Below are 20,626 nucleotides of genomic sequence, written 5' to 3' on the forward strand. Positions count from 1 at the left end.
GGGCGCTACATAGACCACGCCCTTAGTCACAGCGATTGCCAATCGATAGCATTGTCAACGGACGTGTGTATAGCGATAATTAGCTTTGAGCATGGGGGTGCTATCAGCTGTATTTAAAGCGTATACCCAACAACATGCTATTTGGCAGGGGGAATGGGGACTCCCCTTGGCCAATCCAACTCACTCCCTCCGTCCTCCCACCGCCACTTGTGGACATTGTAGCTATTTTTACGCGCATTTCGGTAAATTGTTTTTGCGCTGCACGGCGGAAAATTTCTAGAATCGTCAGCAGAAAAAATAAGCAACGTACGCTAACGTACATTTTCAAACGTGTTTCCCTGCATAATAACAGTTAAACGCATTTGCCACGCCCTGCAACACGCCTATGTGTATATGCGTCGTCAAGTTGGCTAATAGCTGGCATTATTATATTTTATACGTGTATTAAGCCAATCCACAATGGCAAGTGACTTAGATGGAAGTGGTCGACGCGGCTTTTCCTTTTAACAATAGAGAAGGTGATAATAGATAATAGATTAGTGATTGTATTAAAAATTCCGTAAACTCATCGGAAGACTTCAGAGTTTTTAGATACTTTAAGGAAAAATATAAAATAAATTGATAGCTAAAATTTTATATAAATATCTCGACGTACCTAAGTTCATTATAAATCAATCATTTTTTTCGAGTCAACGTTAATATGTATTCGAAACATTTGGCGGGTGTTTGTTAAAGCTAATTTATATATTACAGGGTATTAAAGACACCCAGCAAAAACATTATGATGTCATCAGAATCGATGGCAAACATATATGCACATACACAGGCGCACACACTCACACACTAATACTCTCACAGGCATACACGGCGTATGAGTAATCAAGTACTCTATGGTGCAGAAAAACATAAAACTGATGGATATGTACTTAATATAAATATTGACAGTCTGACGGTTATTAACAATTTATTTATTTATTTATACGTATACCTCATGCGCATTTAATTTATATATGTATATACTCACATTGCGCATTACAAACCGTATATTTTGTTTATATATTTTAATAGACAAATAAGAAAATCACGCGCTGTTTGCCAAAAGTTATGAGCGTGTAAATAAATCGACTCAGTTCAGCAGCTGAAAATCGAGAGTAAACACGGCTAGTAACTGAACCGAAGATTAAATACCCTCTGGCAGTGATTGCAGCAATTATTATTGACAAACAGATTGGCAGAGAGCAAAAAATATTGCAGACAAAATTGAATGCGACCGTTACATAAGGTATTGAGAATCACATAGAAAGGCGATTTACTTCAACATAAAATATTTAATGCAACTCTTCGAGCCATTAGGCCTTGCATAAACTCGAATAGAAAGGCATTTTGTAAAAGAGACTAAGGAATTTCGCACTTCTTTTGAGTACCTTTCCAATCCATTCGAGTACAGGGTATAAGCCAAAGTAAATTCAAATATATACGTTTTTTATGGAGATTAAATACGCTTTCTGACTAATCAAATCAGGGCTATGGCGTGTAACTGCGCCTTACTTTCGTGTGGTCCCAGTGGCCAGCCGAATAGCTCATTATACAATTCAAGGCAAGCAAGGAAATCCATCTTTCTATTTTAAGCCGCAGTCAAAGTTTTTGCTTTGCTGTCGACTCGCTTTCAATACCCAATTAAGAGCTTAGTGTGAAGATACCCACACCTCAATGCACCGTAAAGACAGAAAGGACTACCAGCAGAAACAGAAGCAGCAGATGGCAGAGTTATCTCTTGTTCTCGCTGGCCAAGACAGGGAATCCACGAGTGCTTTGTACGCCCTACGCGCTATACGTATGATGCCTTTCCACGTTGCCTGTTTGTGGATTATGTGGATTTTTGTAGCTGCTTTTTGTTGAAAAGTTGTTCATCTGCTTGCGCTTTACCACAACGTCTTCACTCACGGCATTTTGCGTGCCTTGACAGTTTCGCATTTAATAAGCATAATGCAAATTATTTAAGCCGAACTCAAGAAGATGCTTATCTCACAATTAACAATTTTTAATTGAATCTGAAAAGCACTTTTTTTGAGTACTCAATTTTTCAATTAGATTATGTAAACGTTTTTATCCGCCACTAAATTCTAATCAATATTTTTGTTACTGCAAAAATTGTTTATGTATAATTCATAGACTTTAATTCTTGAATATTTTATATTACCAAATTGAACTTAATTCAGATGGAAATCTCAGTAAGCCTACAAATTTGTATAATGAAATGCATACGATTTTGTGGCTTACAATTACATAAATGAAATTTTTCGTATCTCAGAGAGAGTATTAGACTAGAGGAGAGATACCCTGGGCACAGTTGTTACTACGTTTTTCAATCAATAAAATTTTTAAGTAATAAGTAAGTAATAAGTAAATGTAAATGAGTTTACCTTATTTTTTTGTTTTTTTTGTTTTTTTTTTTTTTTTTTTTTGTATAATAAATAAATAATGAAACTTGCCAAAAAAAAAAATCATGAAAAAAAACTTTTCCTTTCCATACAGCTCGAAATTGTATAAAATAATAATTAAGATTTTGTTTTCTGGAATTGAAAGTGCATATATTATATATTATTCAACAGAAGGAAGAGCGAGCTCGATCTAGCTATGTCTTCCTGTCCATCTGCCCGTTCATAGACATAATTGATAATTAATTTTGAACGTTGAATACACCATGAATTCCATAGAGCTATAAATAAATTAAATAAACGCTGTAAGTATCTTTGAGGCATACTCCGACCGCGAATATAGCACATTTCTGGCAACTTCTCTGTATCCCGGTATCGTGCAACTCTTTCCCTCAAATTAAAAGACATAGTCTCGAACAAAAATTATTCAACAGATTCTGTATCATTACAAAAATTGAAATAGCTTCAGGTATCTTCGAATCTTTTAGAGTATTAGAGTAAAGAATTTATTTATTTATGCATAAAGATCTGCTGCAGTTACATGGATTTCAACATAACTTTGTCTGAATCCGGCATTTAGTTAAAAAATGCAAAGCTTTTATTATTATATCGAGATATTAAATCATTTCAATATAATTAAATGGTATAGAAAATATCATTCGTGACATGTATAGCAATATAATCTTCTGTCTGACACGCCCAACCATATTTTAATAAATCGAATTGCATTAATCATTCAAGAGGTGAGAATGTTTTGTTGGCCCTGACAACAAGTGCAACCTCAACTTATGTTAGGCCCTCAATTAAGTTGTCAAATATGGTTTAATGTGAGTGCTTAGACAGAGACAGAAGTACAAATAGGAATGGAGTGAGCGGGCCGAGGGCACGAGGAGGCGAATGCGTATTGCGCATCAGCGCCGTCTAGGTATATTGTTAGCCCAGTTAAGTACTAGTTGGGCAAACAAACGTTGAATAGAACCCAACGTAATGGGCAAAGGACAAAGGATATATACCAGTTCATTTGTGTTTTATGCATACGTAGACATAATAATTTACTTATGCCTTTAGTAAGTGCAAATATCATAAAGTATATATACATATATATATACATATATATATATATATATATATATATATATATATATATATATACATACGTACATACATATATATATATATATATATATATATATATATATTAGTGTGTCTCCAATTTATTATTTAGTATATTAATAAGGATAGGTATCTATCTATCTAGGTATATATAAATATATAGAACCTAATTAATTCATTGTCTTTATCTATATTGGCAGACTAAGCATTAGCAAGTCATGAAAAAAAAAAACAATATATATATATAGTTCAGAGAAGGACAGACGACAGAGAAGTAAGATCCGAAGTCCGTTTGCAAGTGATTCAGACATCTGTATGAGCTGACACAGTATCTTCTAGTCGGTCTCATTCAGCTAGCTCACTCATATGAGTCCTCGCTGCTTTGAAGCATCTGCATGTTGACTTTAATATGTATTTTTAGCCCTTGTTGCACAATGCCAACAAAACAAAGACAAGGACGAAATTCCCGTCAAGGTGGTTTTACTGAAAGAGATGAGTGCTGCGACATATGAAATAGCGAAAAAAGAGGGAAATGACAATACTATGAAGCTTGAATACCCTTTTGGATATATGGTGTATATAGCTCATTTTAATTTTGATATTTTTCATTTGGGTTCATATGCTATAGGAATAGTTAAACAATTTATATTAGCTTATGTGTGTACTTAATATATACAAGACAACTTTGAGAACTCAGTTTAATTAATGAAATAATTTTGATTTGTAGTTTCCATTATTCTCCCAATTTATATGAATATGACTGCAGTGAATGTTATTTTGATGCGTCCCGAGTAGACATCTCAGATTCAATTTTTACTTTGTAGCTAACGGTAATATATATGTACATAATATCAAGTCAATGCTAACATTTGATAATAGTAATAGTTTAGCATACAAAGTTATAATTGGTTCATTCAATTTACTTGTGTGTCTGCTTTGCTTTATACTTCCTTCCATAACGGAATTTTAATTAGAAATTCATCGCAAATTGTCATATTTATATTTAATGGGAGTCAAAATATATAAAATGATAAATTTTAAATCAAGTTCAAGCAAGGTTTTCCATAATATTCACAATCTTCGATTCCTTTTATTTTTATATCCTATTTAATATTCAAAGGTGGTAAATATATTTGTACATTATTATTACATATATGATAATGCTCTACATTCCCATAAAATTTAACACAGCTGTTCTACAGTAATAAATAAACAAGAAGATACGATCATGAGGGACATAATGAATCCAAATTATATTTGTCATTCAACTTCCTTTTACATACAGGTTGCAGAACTTGTTTCAAAATGAGAATGACTCTCTGTAGGAGTGTCAAATTAAATACGAGCGATATCTTCATGTGAATGTTTTGTGGTTAGCAGCTAGGTCGCGAGTCCAGGGTCAACCACGAGGATGAGCCACGTGGCGAAGGTCGCGTGTGTAGATTGTGGAGATGCAAATGGCATTGCGCATCTTTGGCTGCTCATATGCAAGCGAAGTGTTAAACCGAGCTAAATGCTTACCAGCCTTGACAACCAGCTCGTAAATAGTTTGTTGTTGCAACTTTATAAACTGCACGACACAAACTTGAAAGTGGCATCAACTTTGTTTGCGCTGCCCGCTGCGATATTGCTGAACATGCACGAGAATTCGGTAGCAGGTTGCGCTAGCGTTAAGGTTCTCGGCAAGGAGCTCTTGGCTCTGGGCCGTGACTCTGTGATGTCTACATTTTGCTGTTATTTATCACCTCTTGCACTTTGGTCACGCAAGTCAACGAAGTCGTGCCATGTCGCCGCCTAACCCAGTTCCCAGTTGCCAGTTGCCAGTCTCTGGTGCTCTTCCACTTGACTTCGCTTTTGCATGTGCTCGCCATTGTTTGTCAACCAGTCTGCCGCCCTCTTGGTACGTGTTCATAAACAATTATTTATGCACAAAAACAGAAATGTTAAGTAATATTTTTTAGCTGTGGGGCCATGCGGGCGTCCTGCGACAAAGATAAGGCACAGAAAACGTCCTGGCATAAATTCTCAACTGCACAACAATTTTGTCTTTTATTTTTGCCATAAAAAACGTTTTGCAGTCACACCCAAATTTTGTATTTTATTTTGCGCCAATTTGCTTTCATTTCTTGTCCCACTTGAACGGGTTAATGGGTTAATGGAAGCATACGTTTGACTGATTCATTAAAGTATGTATAAATTTTGTTAATATGACACTGTTTATATTTCATTGATACCACGCCACTTTTAATGTGCTACTACATACTGATCAGTGGTAACATAAAGTGCTAATATAACACTGTTAATACCCAATTGTCTATTTGATCTAACAGAATTATTATTTTATTACTGGGCGATCGGAAATTGTATTAAATGGGGTATAGCCTGGTGAGCCTTCCCCTATGCTTAAGCACATTAATCTAGCATAGAATTAATGCACCTGTGCCACGTTCTAATTATTTCGGAAAAAGTATTTTTTAGCCGGAAAATCACTCCCATTTTTATATATAAATGGGACATTAGGGTATAATGGTTTTGTGCAAAGTATGTAACGGAAGGAATCTTCGCAGACCCCATAAAATATATATATTGTTGATCTGGGCGACGAGCTGAGTCCGTCAATCTGTCCGTCTGCATGAGTATGTCGATCTCAAAAGATATCAGAGCTAGAGAGCTGAAATTTTGTATGTATACTCGTTTATTGCATACGCAGTACGAGTTTATCATATGTTTTCGATAACTCGTCCGATATCTTTTTGCCGAGAATAATCGATAAATGGATTTCCTTTTTTCAGCTTAATTTAAATATTTGTCCTGAGACTTCAGATTAATTTTGAATATATCTTTAATGGATACAAGGCTTTTGTAATTTATAGATTTTGGACACCACGCTCCCAATATAAACAAGTAAGAAAGCTCTAGTCGAGACTGCTCGACTACGAGATCCCCTGAACCCTTCGAGCAACTGATATTTCAATAAAAATTCGCACATAAACACGCACACACGCATACAAACAAACACAAGCACACACACACACGCACACATATACAGGCGATTGCGCTTGGGTTGCGCTGCAGTCTTGGCAGTATTATGCCGAAGCTCAAGTCTCTAGTATTTGAAATACGCCTTTTACAAATATGAGGGTGAGGGGGTGAATATAGGGCAAATTAAAAAAAAAAACCGAAATTGTATAAAATGCATCTTAATATACATTTTAAACTTGGAGACTCTAGCTTGAAAGATGTAGGAGATATAATTTTTTAAGTGATCTTCGATAAGGTTTTTTATCGATAAAAAAATATCAGAATGAGTCATCGTTTTTTAGTGATAAACTCGATATTCGCGCTGTATATACGGACATTTAAAAAAAAAAAGTTGAAGACTCTAGCTCTTATATCTTCTGAGATCGACGCGCTCATACATACGGACAGACGGACAGGGCTAAATCGACTCAGCTCGTCGCCCTGATATATATACATTGTGGGGTCTGCCACGCCTCATTCTGCCTGTTACATACTTTTAACAAAACCATTATACCCTGATTTCCCATTTTAAATGGGTTCAGGGTATAATAAAAAGTAGTTCAGGTACTAGATAAAATATTATGATTAAGTTTTAAAAGTTTCATTAAGATTGTCCGTCTACAAAAGAAATTATTCAACAAATAAATTCTCATAATATTGCCACATTGGAGCGCAGTTAGCAGATCGCAGGCTTATGAATGCGTGTGGATGCAAATACATATATGTATGTGTGTATAAAACAAGTTCTGAATGATTAGAATATCATCTTAGACGGTTCTCTTACTTGTTTCAATATAGTTAATTACAAACAAGTAAGAAAGCTGTAGTCGGGACAGCTCGACTACGAGATCCCCTGAACCCTACAAGCAACTGATATTTCAATAATAATTAGCAAACACACACGCACACACACACACAAACACGCATACAAACAAACACACGCACACACACGCATACAAACAAACACACGCATATACACACACTCACATATACAGGCGATTGCGCTTGGGTTGCGCTGCAGTGTTGGCAATATAATGAGAACTTATTTGTTGAATAATTTAATTTCTAGACGTACGATCGTAATGAAACTTTCAGAACGTAATCATAATGTTAAAATGTATGTGTATACCGAAGCTCAAGTCTCTAGTATTTGATATACGACTTTTACAAAGATGAGGGTGAGGGGGTGGATTTAGGGGTGGGGGGTAAATTTTAACAAAAACCGAAATTGTATAAAATTCATCTTAATATACATTTTAAATTTGGAGACTCTAGCTTGAAAGATGTAGGAGATATAATTGATTAAGTGATCTTCGATAAGGTTTTTTATCGATAAAAAAAGTATCGGAATGAGTTATCGTTTTTTAGTGATAAACTCGATATGCGCGTGATATATACGAACATTTAAAAAAAAAGTTGAAGTCTCTAGCTCTTATATCTTCTGAAATCGACGCGTTCATACATATGGACGGACGGACGGACGGACGGACAGACGGACTGACGGACAGACAGACGGACAGGGCCAAATCGACTCAGCTTGTCGCCCTGATCAAGAATATATATACTTTGTGGGGTCTGCCACGTCTCCTTCTGCCTGTTACATGCTTTTAACAAAACCATTATACCCTGATTTCCCATTTTCAATGGGTTCAGGGTATAAAAATGAAGAAAAACTTCTTTCTTATCAGGGGATCTCGTAGTCGAGCAGTCTCGACTAGAGCTTTCTTACTTGTTAAATAATTAAAAAGTATAAATGAAAAAAACTAAACTTCTGTAGATGTCAGATGATTTTAAATTATGAAATCTGAATAAATTAAATGAACGGATATGTATATTGAGCATTTTTGTGAGCCAATCAAATACAGTTGTAACATTCTCTAACTACATTGGAAGGCTCGGCGGTAAGCAGATATTTCCTGCTCACTTTTACACCATAATTCATGCACTTTTCGCATTGTTCATTTTGTTCAAGTTTGTATTGTACAATAACTTTGGCAGAAATTTGAGAAAGTTTTGGTGTTGGTCTCCCATCTTCGGGGCTCCCAATTGTAATTTTATACGCACAATGCGTGGGAATTGCGTCAAGTGTCCGCGGCTTTGCCACCTTGCCGTGTCCCATTATGCCGCATTGAAGTTGACAGCGGACTAACAGAGAAAAAAGAATGAAGTAGGCAGAAAAGTTTTTAAAAATGAGCAGCATTCTGTCTGTCAGTCTGCCTGTTGGCTTGCCTGCCTCTTCATTCTTTTCTGCATAACTTTTTTATTCGCCTGATAATATTTAAATAATAAATGAGTTTTTGACAAGCGGGCAACAGCTTGGGAACTGGGGCTTATTTCGGGTCAATCATTTGGGAAGCTCACTCAGGCCCTAAATTTGTTTACCCTTTTCCATTAGGCTCCTATAAATACGTCTAGAATTGTGTAACGCCTTGCAGCAGACAGCTCACTAGGAACAATCGGAACATCCAGACCCCTTGTGTGTACAGCAAGGCCATCTCATATCACTTTGTTGCTGCGCTGGATGGCAGCTGCAATCAAGTGGAAGGGAAAGAAAATAATGCCAGCAAAAGAAGTGTCAAATATAGTAGAATAATATATGTATATTCATTCAAAGCCTAAAGTCTAAATGAAAGGCGATCTACAGCTACCTGTTTGCGTGTGCGACTTAAGATACTTCCTTAACTCGACTTCTTCTCGTGTTTCTCTTTTCTCTTTCTCTACAATTTATTTTCTATTTCTCATCTTAATCTTATTTTTCGTTTTGCCATCTTGTCTGCTATTTTCTGTACCATCTTTCTTCTGCTACGTCCCATAATTTATCCAGTCGGTAAAATTCAAAAAGTAAATTCGAAGAATAGCAATATTCCACACATTTATAACATACAATAAAAAAATAAGTGAATTTGTAGAGTATTTATGTTGCGACAGTGCATATTTAGCCTTACTGTCTACTTTTTATTTGAGCTACTTGTTTACTTGGGCCCGCGTCGAATTGAATAAATCACTTTAACTTCTCAGTTGCAGCTCATTACAAGTTGTTGCTGTTGCTCCAAGACTCACTCTTTCTCATGTGTGTGTGTGTGTGAGCGTGTGGCTGTGAGTATTTTTTACTGTTTTTCAACGTCATTTCCTCATTGTGGACATTTTTCAAGCGCTGTTACTGAGTCGCCTTCCGTTTCCTTCCCAACTTTTAGGGGCAATATAGTTGATGTTGCTGCTGCTGTTGCTATTGGTGTTGCTGCGGCTGCTGTTGACATTATTGTTGCTGTTGTCAATGGCGTGCAAATGTAATTGGTTTAGCCGGCAGTTTAACCCAGTGTTCAACATTTTGTCGACTTCTGCTGGTGCTTGCACTCGAATCGTAATGAAATTTCATGACATTTGGCATTACGTATACGTCGCGTAACACGTAATGGTACACATTTCTGTAGCTGACGCTGTTGCTACTCCTGCTATTGCTGCAATGCGCACCAAACAAATTGACATTACACCATATACAGTGCATAACCCCTTACATATAGACAAATATATATCAATGTAATTGCTGCGGTTGCCTTCAGCCAAATTAATTGCTTCGCCTTATTGCGATTCAATTTCACAGCAATTTTTCAAGTGACCAGCTCGTAAATAACTCCCTGTGAAGTGTGTGGGTGTGCGAGTCTGTATGTGTGGGTACCTAATTTGCTCACCTGCTTAGAGCAGGCTAAAACTCTTTAAGTAGCTCACATTTATTTATATACAAAGTAAACACTTTTCATAAGCTGACAACTTTGCAAAGTTTGTAAAGAGTAAAATTGCCTTGCAAATTGCTCTTATATCATCCTATCGAATTCTAAAGGGCCTTTCACAATTGATTGGGGCACCAGTGGTTGCCATTGATTTGCCAGTAATAAAACTCGTTTTTATTTCCTTTCTCAGTATACCCTGTAGGAAGTAAGATATTGCTCGATATTGGTAAAAGCTTTCGAGAACGAAAGTACAGTATCTTTTATTTAGGCAGTTAAATAAAGCGAGTCTAAAGTTGTCATAACTAATTATCGACTCAAAGATTATTCAAGTCTGTGGTTACAATGTCTACTGGAGAGCCTTAACAAAACCCACAAAAACAAAGAAAATAATTATTCTCTTTAAAGTAAGAAAAGTTAGCAGACGTCAAAGTTGTTCGGCAATAGATTATTGTCTTTTATTCAATTACGAAATTGCTAATTTTTTAGACTAACTTGAATGCCTCCCCAAGTGTAATTAACTTTGAAATCAGTCGAACAGAGTTTGTTCGATACTAACCGTATTTACCGCTGGTAACTGTTAACCTGTAGCAGCTGTGTGACTGTCAAACTGTGACTTAGAAGTACTGAGAAGTACTTTTGTGGGTTGCATCAACAATTAATTTTTACGAACTTTCTATTTATATTTGAATAATCTTCTTCTTCTTATTGATTTGAAGAAATTCCTTTGAGCAAGATAAGCAATCTTTAGCCTGTTCCAATATTACTCTTGTCCATAAATATGTACTAGAAATTATTTCTATGTCGCAAAAGAAAATATCTCCAAAATATATATCTATTATTTACGTTTGCTAATTGAAACTTTAAGAAACTTTACAAATATATATTTGATAATAAAAAATGGTAATACAAACTTCAAGGCTAATTTCTCCAGTGTATGTAGCCCACTTTCAGTTCACTGTCTGCAATGCAGTCAGGCCAATGTTTCAGCATCTTTCGCATTCCAGACAGCCTGATCCCTCTACAGGGTGCATGGCACGCCGTGCCGTTGGCCTAATTCGGGCCATCTTTTCCAGTCTGGTCTGCTCCGGTCGTAAACTGACTGTCCGTTTCTGTTGCCTATGTCGTCGAATAATGCAGCCAAAAGCAGTGAAAACTTTTTGTTCTGAGCCGAAAGGAATTGGCCATATCCACTTGAACCAGTACCCTCTCTCCTGAGTTGTCTCTCTCTGTGCTGTTCTGCACCGCAGTGAGTGCCGCAGCATCGCTGCTGCAGTTGCTCTCTTTTGTGAACGGGGCTTTGTTCTGTTGCTGCAGCAGTTGTGTTTGACAATTCAATTTGTAGTCAAGCTATCCGTATCCCAATCGCACTCTCAGCTGCAGGCTGCATTTAAATTTGAATTATTTGCTGATTTTTTGGCAAACTGCATTGCATCATCTGCTGCCGCATCAGCGACGACAATTTCTGTTGCTGCTGTAACATTATGCATTGATTTGCATCAGCAGAATTTTCTTTTCATCCGCTTGCGATATAGGCCAAATGCGATTAAGCCACGGCGTACTGCTCTAGCTGCATCAGCTAAGCTGCCAACAATTCAGCCTTTGTCAACGCCTGCTCGCAACCCAACCAATTTATTGCTATTGACTTAAATGTTATTGGCTCCTAAAGATGCTCTATTTATGTTCATCCTCATCTTGTCTCTTTTATTTAGTTCCCATGCCCGATACAACAAGTGGCCCATAAATACGTTGTAAAGGCACCCGAGAGACGCATTTAACTGCGACCCAACTGAAGAAACATTTAAAATAAATTTTAAATATGTATTAAGCATAAATATTGTGCATTTCAATTGATTCATTACAGAAAAGTCATTGATGTTTAGACAACTCCTAAACTATTTTATTAAATTATTAAAATTTAATGTTTTATTTCAAGTCAAGAAACAATTTGAAAGCTACCCGAATGTCATTCTAGCGAAATCAACAATTGTGTATATATTTAGTTTATACAAGTTTCCAGTAGAGAAGCGGTGTTGTTTTTTTTTTATAAACATATAATATAATATGTTTTAAACCGAAAACAAACGTTTACATATGTTTTAGATATTTTCAGTTATGACTTCATTAAACTCTCTTTAAGTCAATTCTTCGCAAGACTGAAATTTGAAATTTTCACTGGGCCAAAAAACTTCAACCTTTGTTTTCTTTTCCGTGCCATCCGACTTTTAGTGAGCGTGGGCGATATTCAACATAAATAAATGAAGCATCATTAAACAAAGGAAAATGTTGCTTTCAACTTGGCCAAACAGTTGGCATAAAAACTTGCTTGGATTTAACCTTGGCGTACACTTGATGCAATTTTTAATGCAAAACTTTGCTCGTGTCGCTGCAGTCGGAACGAAAAACAGTTTCAATTTTAAAGTTTTGCGCATAAATTTGAGCAGTTAAAATAAAATACAAGCAAAGGGAATGCAACAAAGTTCATGCTTCCGTTACCGAGCTGTTAGCATGACTCAATTTCCATTTAGCTCGAGCTTATGATCAGACCGGATCAGAAATAGAATAGTTTCAATATATAAATATGAATATAATATGTTGACTAAAACTTATGCTGTTAGGTTCAGCAATTTCGTAATAGGCGGCCCATTTTTAGGTCCGGGGTCAGAATTCACCTCGGCCAGTGCCAGGAGAGTCCACAGCTACCACAAGAGAGAGCAAATCGCGCTGCGTGGGCGTCGCACCCCTGGCAACATGCTGCACCACTTTTGGCAACATGTTGCACAAGCTGCGAAACAATGTAAAGTTGACAATCTATAGATTAAAGTGGAAGGTTTTAAGTTGGCTGTTGTATGCATTTGGCCAACAGCTCAACTCATAAACTTCGACGCGCAGAAACTTTCATTCGAAATGCTTGAGAGTGCTTAGCTCTTCATACAAAGTGGTTTGGGCCCCTCAACAGAAACTCTGCCCCTGGGGCTCTGTTTCGGCAAGCGAAATTTCGATACATCAGCTATGCATGGGGGTGATGGAGGGCCGTTTGGCAGACAAAGGTGAATAATGGCGCCCACGGCACAGCAACGCAGCTGATTTTGTGTGCGTTGTTCTATGGACACGCATTTGCATTTTGTACGAACAGACTTCGCCCCGGCCTCGCAGTCGGCCCAACAGCAACACCGATCCCGGCTGCGGCTCCGGACTCGGCATATGGATGGCAGCTGGCTTCACTCGATTGATTTATAAGCAGTTGTGTGTCTCACCATAAAATGTTGCTGACTAACAAAGCGCCAGTTAAATGTTTAAGCAAGAACTGTTAGACGAAAGCGACTATGCAATGATGGTAGATAGACGGAAGGCTAATAGGAACGTAGAGTATGTCGATGAGTCTACTGGAGCTCAAGCCAAAACTTATTCTTTTATTTTCAGTTTTTTGTCAACTAAACATCAAAGCTTTGATTAAATATTCAATGGGACTCACTAAATTTTTCCCAGCAATTTTATACCCTTAACCCATTGAAAATGGGAAATACCATACGCTGTACGAGTTTGCTTTATTTTTTCGATAAATAATCTGAAAACTTTTTATAGAGAATAATCGAATATACATACATATGATGAATACAAACATTTTGTAATTTACAGATTTTGGATACCCCGCCCCCTTCGCCTAAAATTTGTGAAAAACGCATTTCAAATACTTGACTTGTGCTTTGGAATGTACATACACTTGAACATTATGATTACGTTCTGAAAGTTTCATTAGGATTGTACGTCTAGGACAAATAGATTCTCATAATATTGCCAACACTGCAGCGCAGCCCACGTTCGTGTGGATGCATGTGTATGTTTGTATGTATGTATATTTGCATAAAACAAGTACAGAATGATTAGAATATCAGATTGGAGGGTTCAGGGTATCTCCTAGTCGAGCGATCTCGACTAGAGCCTTCTGCCATATTTTTTGACGCATTTCGTTAGAGTTTTCGCAAGTCCTTTATCAATTCCTGCTTTGGCTTTCTATAAGGCTTGGTCAGTTAATTATGCGCAGGCTGCTGAGACTGAGGCATCTGCAGGCGATGCAATAAGCAAACATCAATTTGTATACCAAAAACCTTCCGGAAGGCTTCCCTTGAAAATTTTTACGACTTGCAGCTTGATTTGTGTTTGCGCCGTCTGCATGAACACAAGCAGGCTCTGCTGTTCACACATGGATTTCCCCACTTTTAGCCAGCAGCATTCCCAAAATACCGACTAGAAAACACAATACGGACAAGCACACGCACACACATAAACACTCTTTGTACACACTTGTAATAGATTTCGCAAAAATCTTTCATGTGTGCGCCGTTCGCTTGGTAAACCGCAAAAATTGGCAAACATTTATGTGTGCTTCATGTTCATTGAGTCATTGAGTAAAGCTGTAGATATCTGAGGGATAGCCAACCCTACTTAGAATAATTCAAATCGTTAAACAATAGACCAATGGCAAACCAAGCACAATGGATATTTAATTTTTATAAAATAAAGTCCACATCTTAACACATATCCTGGATCAGAAATTGAACATCAAAAAGCCTTATGCCATTAGGCCAAGACTTATTTTAAGACTTCACATAAGATCAATGAAATACTATTTATAAATGGCGTAAGCTGTCGTATCTCTTAATTTATAACCCTATATTTAGACTTGATACGAAAAGGAAAGAGGGGGTTTAAGATTGGGCCAATTCAATTCAATTAGACGCGCTAAATTGAATCCGAGGGTATCATAGAAAATTAGTAATCTAACGACTATGAAATAGAGACCATATGCCTACTCATTTGAATATTTCTTAATTCTCTATCTCCACTTGTTCGCAATTTCTTTATAGCATTTGAGGAACAACGTGCTTTCTAAAAATTGTTTAATACATGATCTTTAAATTATGACATATTTACTAAACGTATGCGAAAGTAGAGGGAAACAAAAGAAATATAATTAAACTGAGTTTTATTCCTTACGTTTAAATACAAATAAATTATGATCAAATAATTATAATTATATTTACATAGTCCCAGTAATGTCGATCAATTAGATTCGATTGCTTATATATAGGTAATTTTCTTAAAATTATATGAACATAATTATATAACATACACGAAAACCTATCAGAAATAAATAACATTCGCTGCGCCCAATTTATTTATCTCAACTTTGGTTAGGATTTATGCAGATAAGCGATCTGGCATCTGGGAATGTCTGCAAATAAACGAAAATAAATCATATAAGCTTTAGAAAGTATGTCAAGTTGATATGAAAAATTATTTAAATAAATTAGTTATTGATTTGCTTTACCTTAAACTTTCAAATTTTTTCAAATTCTTAGAAGTGTAACTTGAGCAAAAAGAAGGCAATTTATAAAATTGTGCACATACAGAAACCAAGTCGTTGTTTTGTATAACCTAATTATAAAAATTAGCAGTTATGTCAATTGGCATCAATGGATTTGGCCGCATCGGGCGCTTGTTCCTACGGGAGGCAATCAGGCGACAAGATGTACAAGTGGTGGCAATTAACGATCCAGCCATGGAACCCAAATATATGGCCTACATGCTACGTTTCGACACGTCGCATGGCCCGTTCAAGAAGAAGATTACCATTGATGGAAAGACTCTGATGGTAAATGGCTTAAAGATAAACGTCACTAACGAAGCGGATCCAAAAAAAATAAACTGGAAAGAAAATTCAGTCGATACGGTCGTTGATTGTACTGGTCGATTTACCACACTGGCAACTGCCAAAGTGCATCTAGACGGCGGTGCAAAGAAAGTGGTAATCTCTGCACCGTCGTCGGATGCGCCAATGTTTGTGTGCGGCGTTAATTTAGACCAGTACAAGCCAGACATGAAGATCATATCAAATGCCTCATGCACTACCAACTGCCTTGCACCTGTGGCCAAAGTGGTGCATGATAATTTTGGGATTGTGGAAGGCTTGATGACGACAGTCCATGCCTGTACAGCCACGCAAAAAATTTTAGATGGACCCAGTGCTAAGGCGTGGCGTGATGGTCGCAGCGGAATGTGCAACATAATCCCCGCCAGCACAGGAGCTGCCAAGGCTGTTGGAAAGGTAATACCTTCCCTGAATGGTAAGCTAACCGGTATGGCTTTTCGGGTGCCCACGGCAAATGTTTCCGTTGTCGATTTGACCTGTCGTTTGGGATGTTCAGCTAAAATGGAGCAGATCAAGGCAGCTATCAAAGAAGCTTCCAAGGGTGGAATGAAAGGCATATTGGGCTACACAGAAGACTCTGTCGTCTCATCAGACATAAATGGCTCACGCTATGCCTCAGTATTTGATGCCAATGCGTGCATTGCACTGAATGATAATTTTGTAAAGCTGATTTCATGGTATGACAATGAGACAGGCTACTCGTGTCGTTTACTCGATTTAGTTTTATATTCGCAAAAGATGGACAAATGCTAATAAAAGTAAATGCAATAATTTTTAAAGTAGTATGACTATTTAGAATCAATATTGGTTAATGGATCGAAGCAATTTACCTTAAACAACGCTCGAGTTACGCTGCAGCTGCACCGATGAGATGCTCATTATTTCATGCTCCGCAGTGCTGATATTCGCATCGTCATGAGTCTGCTCCACCACCGTCTCGACCACAATATCATCTAGTGTAGGTGTCTTTATACGGTTCCTTATTATAAGATCTCGCTCGGCAGGTGCTTGCAAGTGCAAAGGATTGGTGGCCAGCTCAGCAGCCACCAGTTCATCGCCCTGCAGTCCCAGCGTCATGTTCACTTTGGCATGTTGACCCGCTGCTAGCTCGTTGTTCTGTGGTTGTTCTACTACGGGTGGCGGACGCAGTCGAGCTGGATCGAGCAACGAATGCATTTTCTGTTTACGTGGTGTACGTGCAGGTGAAGCCTTTCTAGAATTGTAGTTTTTAAGCTGCTTCGCACTATGAAAAAAGGAAAAAAGATTAAGTTTTCATTTAATCGACGAACGAATAGGGCGCACTTACGCTTCCAGTACTTTGAGGAGCATATGATGATAGGCCTCGTATTCGTCCTTACCAAATTCGTTTGGATCATGTCGTGCGTGCTCGTATGTGTCGCAGAACTGATGTATTATGCGCTGCCCAGTACCATTGAGCGTAACGGAGAGCGTTGTTAAGAGAAAGGCTCGCAAGCTTTCATGGGCGTGCCGCATGCTGCCATCAGCACGCGCTATCTCCGCCTCTACCAATTTAACATCGTCCACGGCCTTCATTCGATAATAATAGGGCGGTAGTTCCTGCTCCGGACCTGGCTGCAATATATACTTGTCGGTATCTGTCCATAGCAATTTTGGCTCCTGTGCTATCTTTTGTATGCAGTCCAACCTGCGCTCAATTTCACGGCGCAGCGCCTTCTTGGCATCATTGCCAACTGGCACATGGGGACCGCGACGACTACGAAGCGTGAACCGCATTATCTGGCGCTTTGCGAATATGAAGAGCATCACAAAAGTCAGCACGCCACCACCTATGATAATGATTATCATAACACCCGAAAGCTGTTCCATTTTTGTGGCGCGTTTCGTATTTTCCACAAGAGAACTTCTTCTTGTTTAGTTTTGGTCTATTTTGTACACAACCTAATCGATTTATTTATATTTTGCAACCTTACATTAAATTATCGATGTTTGTGCTGCAAAGATTTTCCTTTTAAATGCGATATTTTCCAATCTATTTGGTACTTTATTCTGTAATTTTTGAAAAACAAATAACCTAAGTTCCTGATAACTAACTCGCAGACCAATTCTCACCAGTGAAAGAATATATGCTGCAAGAACTGATTGAAACTATTACTTTATATCATGGCGCATTTATTTATTTTAAGCATAAAAACACATTATAATAATATACCACTAACCATAGAACTATAGTTAGGGATATTAAATATTTAATTTGAATGAGCTTTAATAAAAATAGTTTACATCATAAATAATTAAAATACCCCACAATAGTTATATTTACTTTCTACAAACTTAAGTCTTTGTAAAATACGTTGGGAGATCATAATCTTTATTTCGATACGGTACGTAAAGAAAGCTAATCGATATATTTGGGCCGTTCTCGAAAAATTAACGTATCAGCATGTGTGTGCCCGCAAAAATCGGATTTAAACATTTATTAAATTTAATCTATAAGTGCAATTACTTTTCGGTTGTCATTTCCTGATAAACATGTGGTCACCTATAAAAATATCTACAAACTAATCCAATGCTAATACAGTCTTTGGCATATAATAATAAAAAATAGCGTGCATATATACATCCGCATATATGCATATACATACATATAAATGCCAGACCAATACATATATATAAATATATAGCTAGTGTTCAAGTCCAGGGGAAATTGTTGGCGAATAGAATCGTGCCACAAGCACAATACGTGGTGCACCAGATAAATAAAGCTCCAGCCTTTGAGCGGAACGAGAGTTGCGCCAGCGACTTTGGCATATGATCAGCAGCAAACCAATAAAAAATAGGCGTGGCCGAGGCCAACAAACGCGTAGACACTTGAATGTTCACAAACAGGGCACAGACGAGGGTCAAGAAGGCGCCATGCAGAACAAATGGTAGCGGTTTTTGTGCCTTCAACAACTCCCGCCAGCTTGAAGCCTGAGGCGTCAGTTTTGTGGCCCAAAACCAAAAATAATCGAAGCAGTGCCAGTGCATAAAGACTAACATGGGCATTGCGAGCAAAAAGTTGGGCAACTGTTTCCACTGATAGTAGCGCAAGAAGCCGACATCCCAATAGGTAGATTGCACATAATTGTAGGGGAATGGCAAGGTATACTGGCACCAAGGCGATCCCTCCGGCCCCCTTCCGGCAAGCAGATAGTTCCTATCGTCTCCGTAATGCACCACCTGCTCTGGGTGCTTCACTCTAGTGCTGGGCATACAGTACATCCGATATATGTAAAAGTAGTAGGCATGTAAGACGCCTAATGGGATGATTATTGCCAGTGACATACTGATGAGTAGCTTGCAGCGTTTCACGTTTGCAGTAAGTATCATATGGCGCGCAAAGAAATACAGCGGGAAGCCGACGGCGATCAATCCATTGGAGCGGCACAGGATGCAGGCCGTCAAACTGACGCAAATGCGTACAAAATTAAACTGTTGCTTTGGCCGAACACATTCCAGCATCAGAATGAAGCTAGCGTAAGCGAACAGCGACTCCGAGTAGACAGCACTGAAGAAAATGCTCGCCGGATTGAAGCAAAAAATTAGTGCCGCATTCCAGCTCTTGTGTAGATCATTAAAGACACGCTGCGTCAGCTGATATAGGTAATTGGCCGCCTTGCAGAAGAGCCACAAGTTAAGAACGACAGCGATTAATAGCATGAGAACGTGCCGCGACATAGGCACATTGAAGGTCTCACAAACCATGGCCATATTCCGTATGAGCACTGGATACAGTGGATAGAAGGCCAGCGTATTCTCGTAAGTATACAAATAGTAGGCTATATGCAGAAAGTATTCGCCATCCCAGTGCCTCAAGCCGCCCAAGCAGGTCGTCACAAGTGTGTCCAGACCATGTACGGGCACCGTGGCATTCACTATGGGCATTGGCATGCGAAATACATCTGGCTTATGATCCGGCACAGCCCAATTGGCCAACATTTGGACAGCCAGAACGATGAGGCGACTCGTTAATGCAAGCTTCGTAACTTTAAGCGTCATCTTTGTCTGTTGGTGGACGAAGTTTTTGTGAATCACATGCTACATTTGCCAAATTTTTCACTTCACTTACTCACCTATTTATATAAATACATACATATATATATATATATATTATATATATATATATGAATATGTTTGTGAGTGTAAATGTGGTCGCTGCAGTTGGAAAGAATATTTAATAAATGTTTTACTATGCTTACAGCATTCGTAGTGCACAGCAATAGGTGTTCTGTTTCTGGAGTGAAAATAGAGTCTTGATGAGACTCTCTAAATGTGGGTTGACATTAAACTGGCCGACTAGTCAGTTTAATTTATGTTATAGAAATTAAAAAAAAAAAAGAAAAGATTGTCAGAATGCGTCCGATTCAACCAAACCCAGTGTGAAAATACCAATTTGGTATTGCATGATTAGCGGCATTACCAAATGAACAGCTGCTAAATGCGATGAATCACTCTATTCCATTGCTTATCGATAACAGAACATTGCATTTTTCGATTTCCGGCGCGTATTTTAAATGGTCTATGGCAGGTAAAGTATTTTTTGCATGTAAAATAGGTTTAATGGCATCTTCTAGCTCTTGATGAGCTTATTATAA

General features: G+C 37.9%; 3 protein-coding genes and 1 long non-coding RNA gene across 5 annotated transcripts; 2 read left to right on the forward strand and 2 right to left on the reverse strand.

Annotated features, from left to right (window-relative positions):
- Positions 1–227: 227 nt before the first annotated feature.
- Positions 228–12,084, forward strand: LOC149091210 (uncharacterized). The gene is made up of 3 exons (XR_016196902.1): positions 228–518; positions 754–952; positions 12,010–12,084. It is a non-coding gene; the product is annotated as an uncharacterized LOC149091210 (long non-coding RNA).
- A 3,183-nt stretch (positions 12,085–15,267) lies between these two features.
- On the reverse strand, positions 15,268–17,972 carry LOC108655077 (lipid transport auxiliary protein 1). The gene is made up of 3 exons (XM_018106776.3): positions 17,317–17,972; positions 16,841–17,253; positions 15,268–15,533 (listed from the first exon to the last, which is right to left on the reverse strand). The coding sequence occupies exons 1-2, from the start codon at positions 17,856–17,858 to the stop codon at positions 16,842–16,844; spliced, it is 954 nt and encodes a 317-aa protein (XP_017962265.1). The 5' UTR covers positions 17,859–17,972; the 3' UTR covers positions 15,268–15,533; position 16,841.
- LOC108655076 (glyceraldehyde-3-phosphate dehydrogenase 2) lies at positions 15,548–16,781 on the forward strand. Its single transcript, XM_018106775.3, has one exon. The coding sequence runs from the start codon at positions 15,759–15,761 to the stop codon at positions 16,761–16,763; it is 1,005 nt and encodes a 334-aa protein (XP_017962264.1). The 5' UTR covers positions 15,548–15,758; the 3' UTR covers positions 16,764–16,781.
- A 479-nt stretch (positions 17,973–18,451) lies between the features above and the next one.
- Positions 18,452–20,396, reverse strand: PIG-V (phosphatidylinositol glycan anchor biosynthesis class V). 2 transcript variants are annotated; one of them, XM_018106774.3, is made up of 2 exons: positions 20,105–20,396; positions 18,452–20,036 (listed from the first exon to the last, which is right to left on the reverse strand). In XM_018106774.3, exon 2 carries the CDS (start codon positions 20,028–20,030, stop codon positions 18,681–18,683), a length of 1,350 nt encoding a protein of 449 aa, XP_017962263.1. In that variant the 5' UTR covers positions 20,031–20,036; positions 20,105–20,396; the 3' UTR covers positions 18,452–18,680. The 2 variants fall into 2 exon arrangements, with proteins under 2 accessions (XP_017962263.1, XP_089117921.1); XM_089261795.1 differs by having other exon boundaries at positions 20,101–20,396.
- Positions 20,397–20,626: the final 230 nt, after the last annotated feature.

Source organism: Drosophila navojoa, chromosome 5 (genome assembly GCF_054131105.1).
Source record: "Drosophila navojoa isolate 15081-1374.11 chromosome 5, UAZ_NAV_1.0, whole genome shotgun sequence".
NCBI classification, from domain to species: Eukaryota; Metazoa; Arthropoda; class Insecta; order Diptera; family Drosophilidae; genus Drosophila; species Drosophila navojoa.

Bases quoted from the DNA above. Each gene is read 5' to 3' on its own strand.
- LOC108655076 (XM_018106775.3), top strand. From the start codon at position 15,759: ATGTCAATTGGCATCAATGGATTTGGCCGCATCGGGCGCTTGTTCCTA.
- LOC108655077 (XM_018106776.3), bottom strand. From the start codon at position 17,858: ATGGAACAGCTTTCGGGTGTTATGATAATCATTATCATAGGTGGTGGC. The intron at 17,254-17,316 runs GTAAGTGCGCCC...CTTTTTTCATAG, and splicing joins CTCCTCAAAGTACTGGAAGC to TGCGAAGCAGCTTAAAAACT.
- PIG-V (XM_018106774.3), bottom strand. From the start codon at position 20,030: ATGACGCTTAAAGTTACGAAGCTTGCATTAACGAGTCGCCTCATCGTT.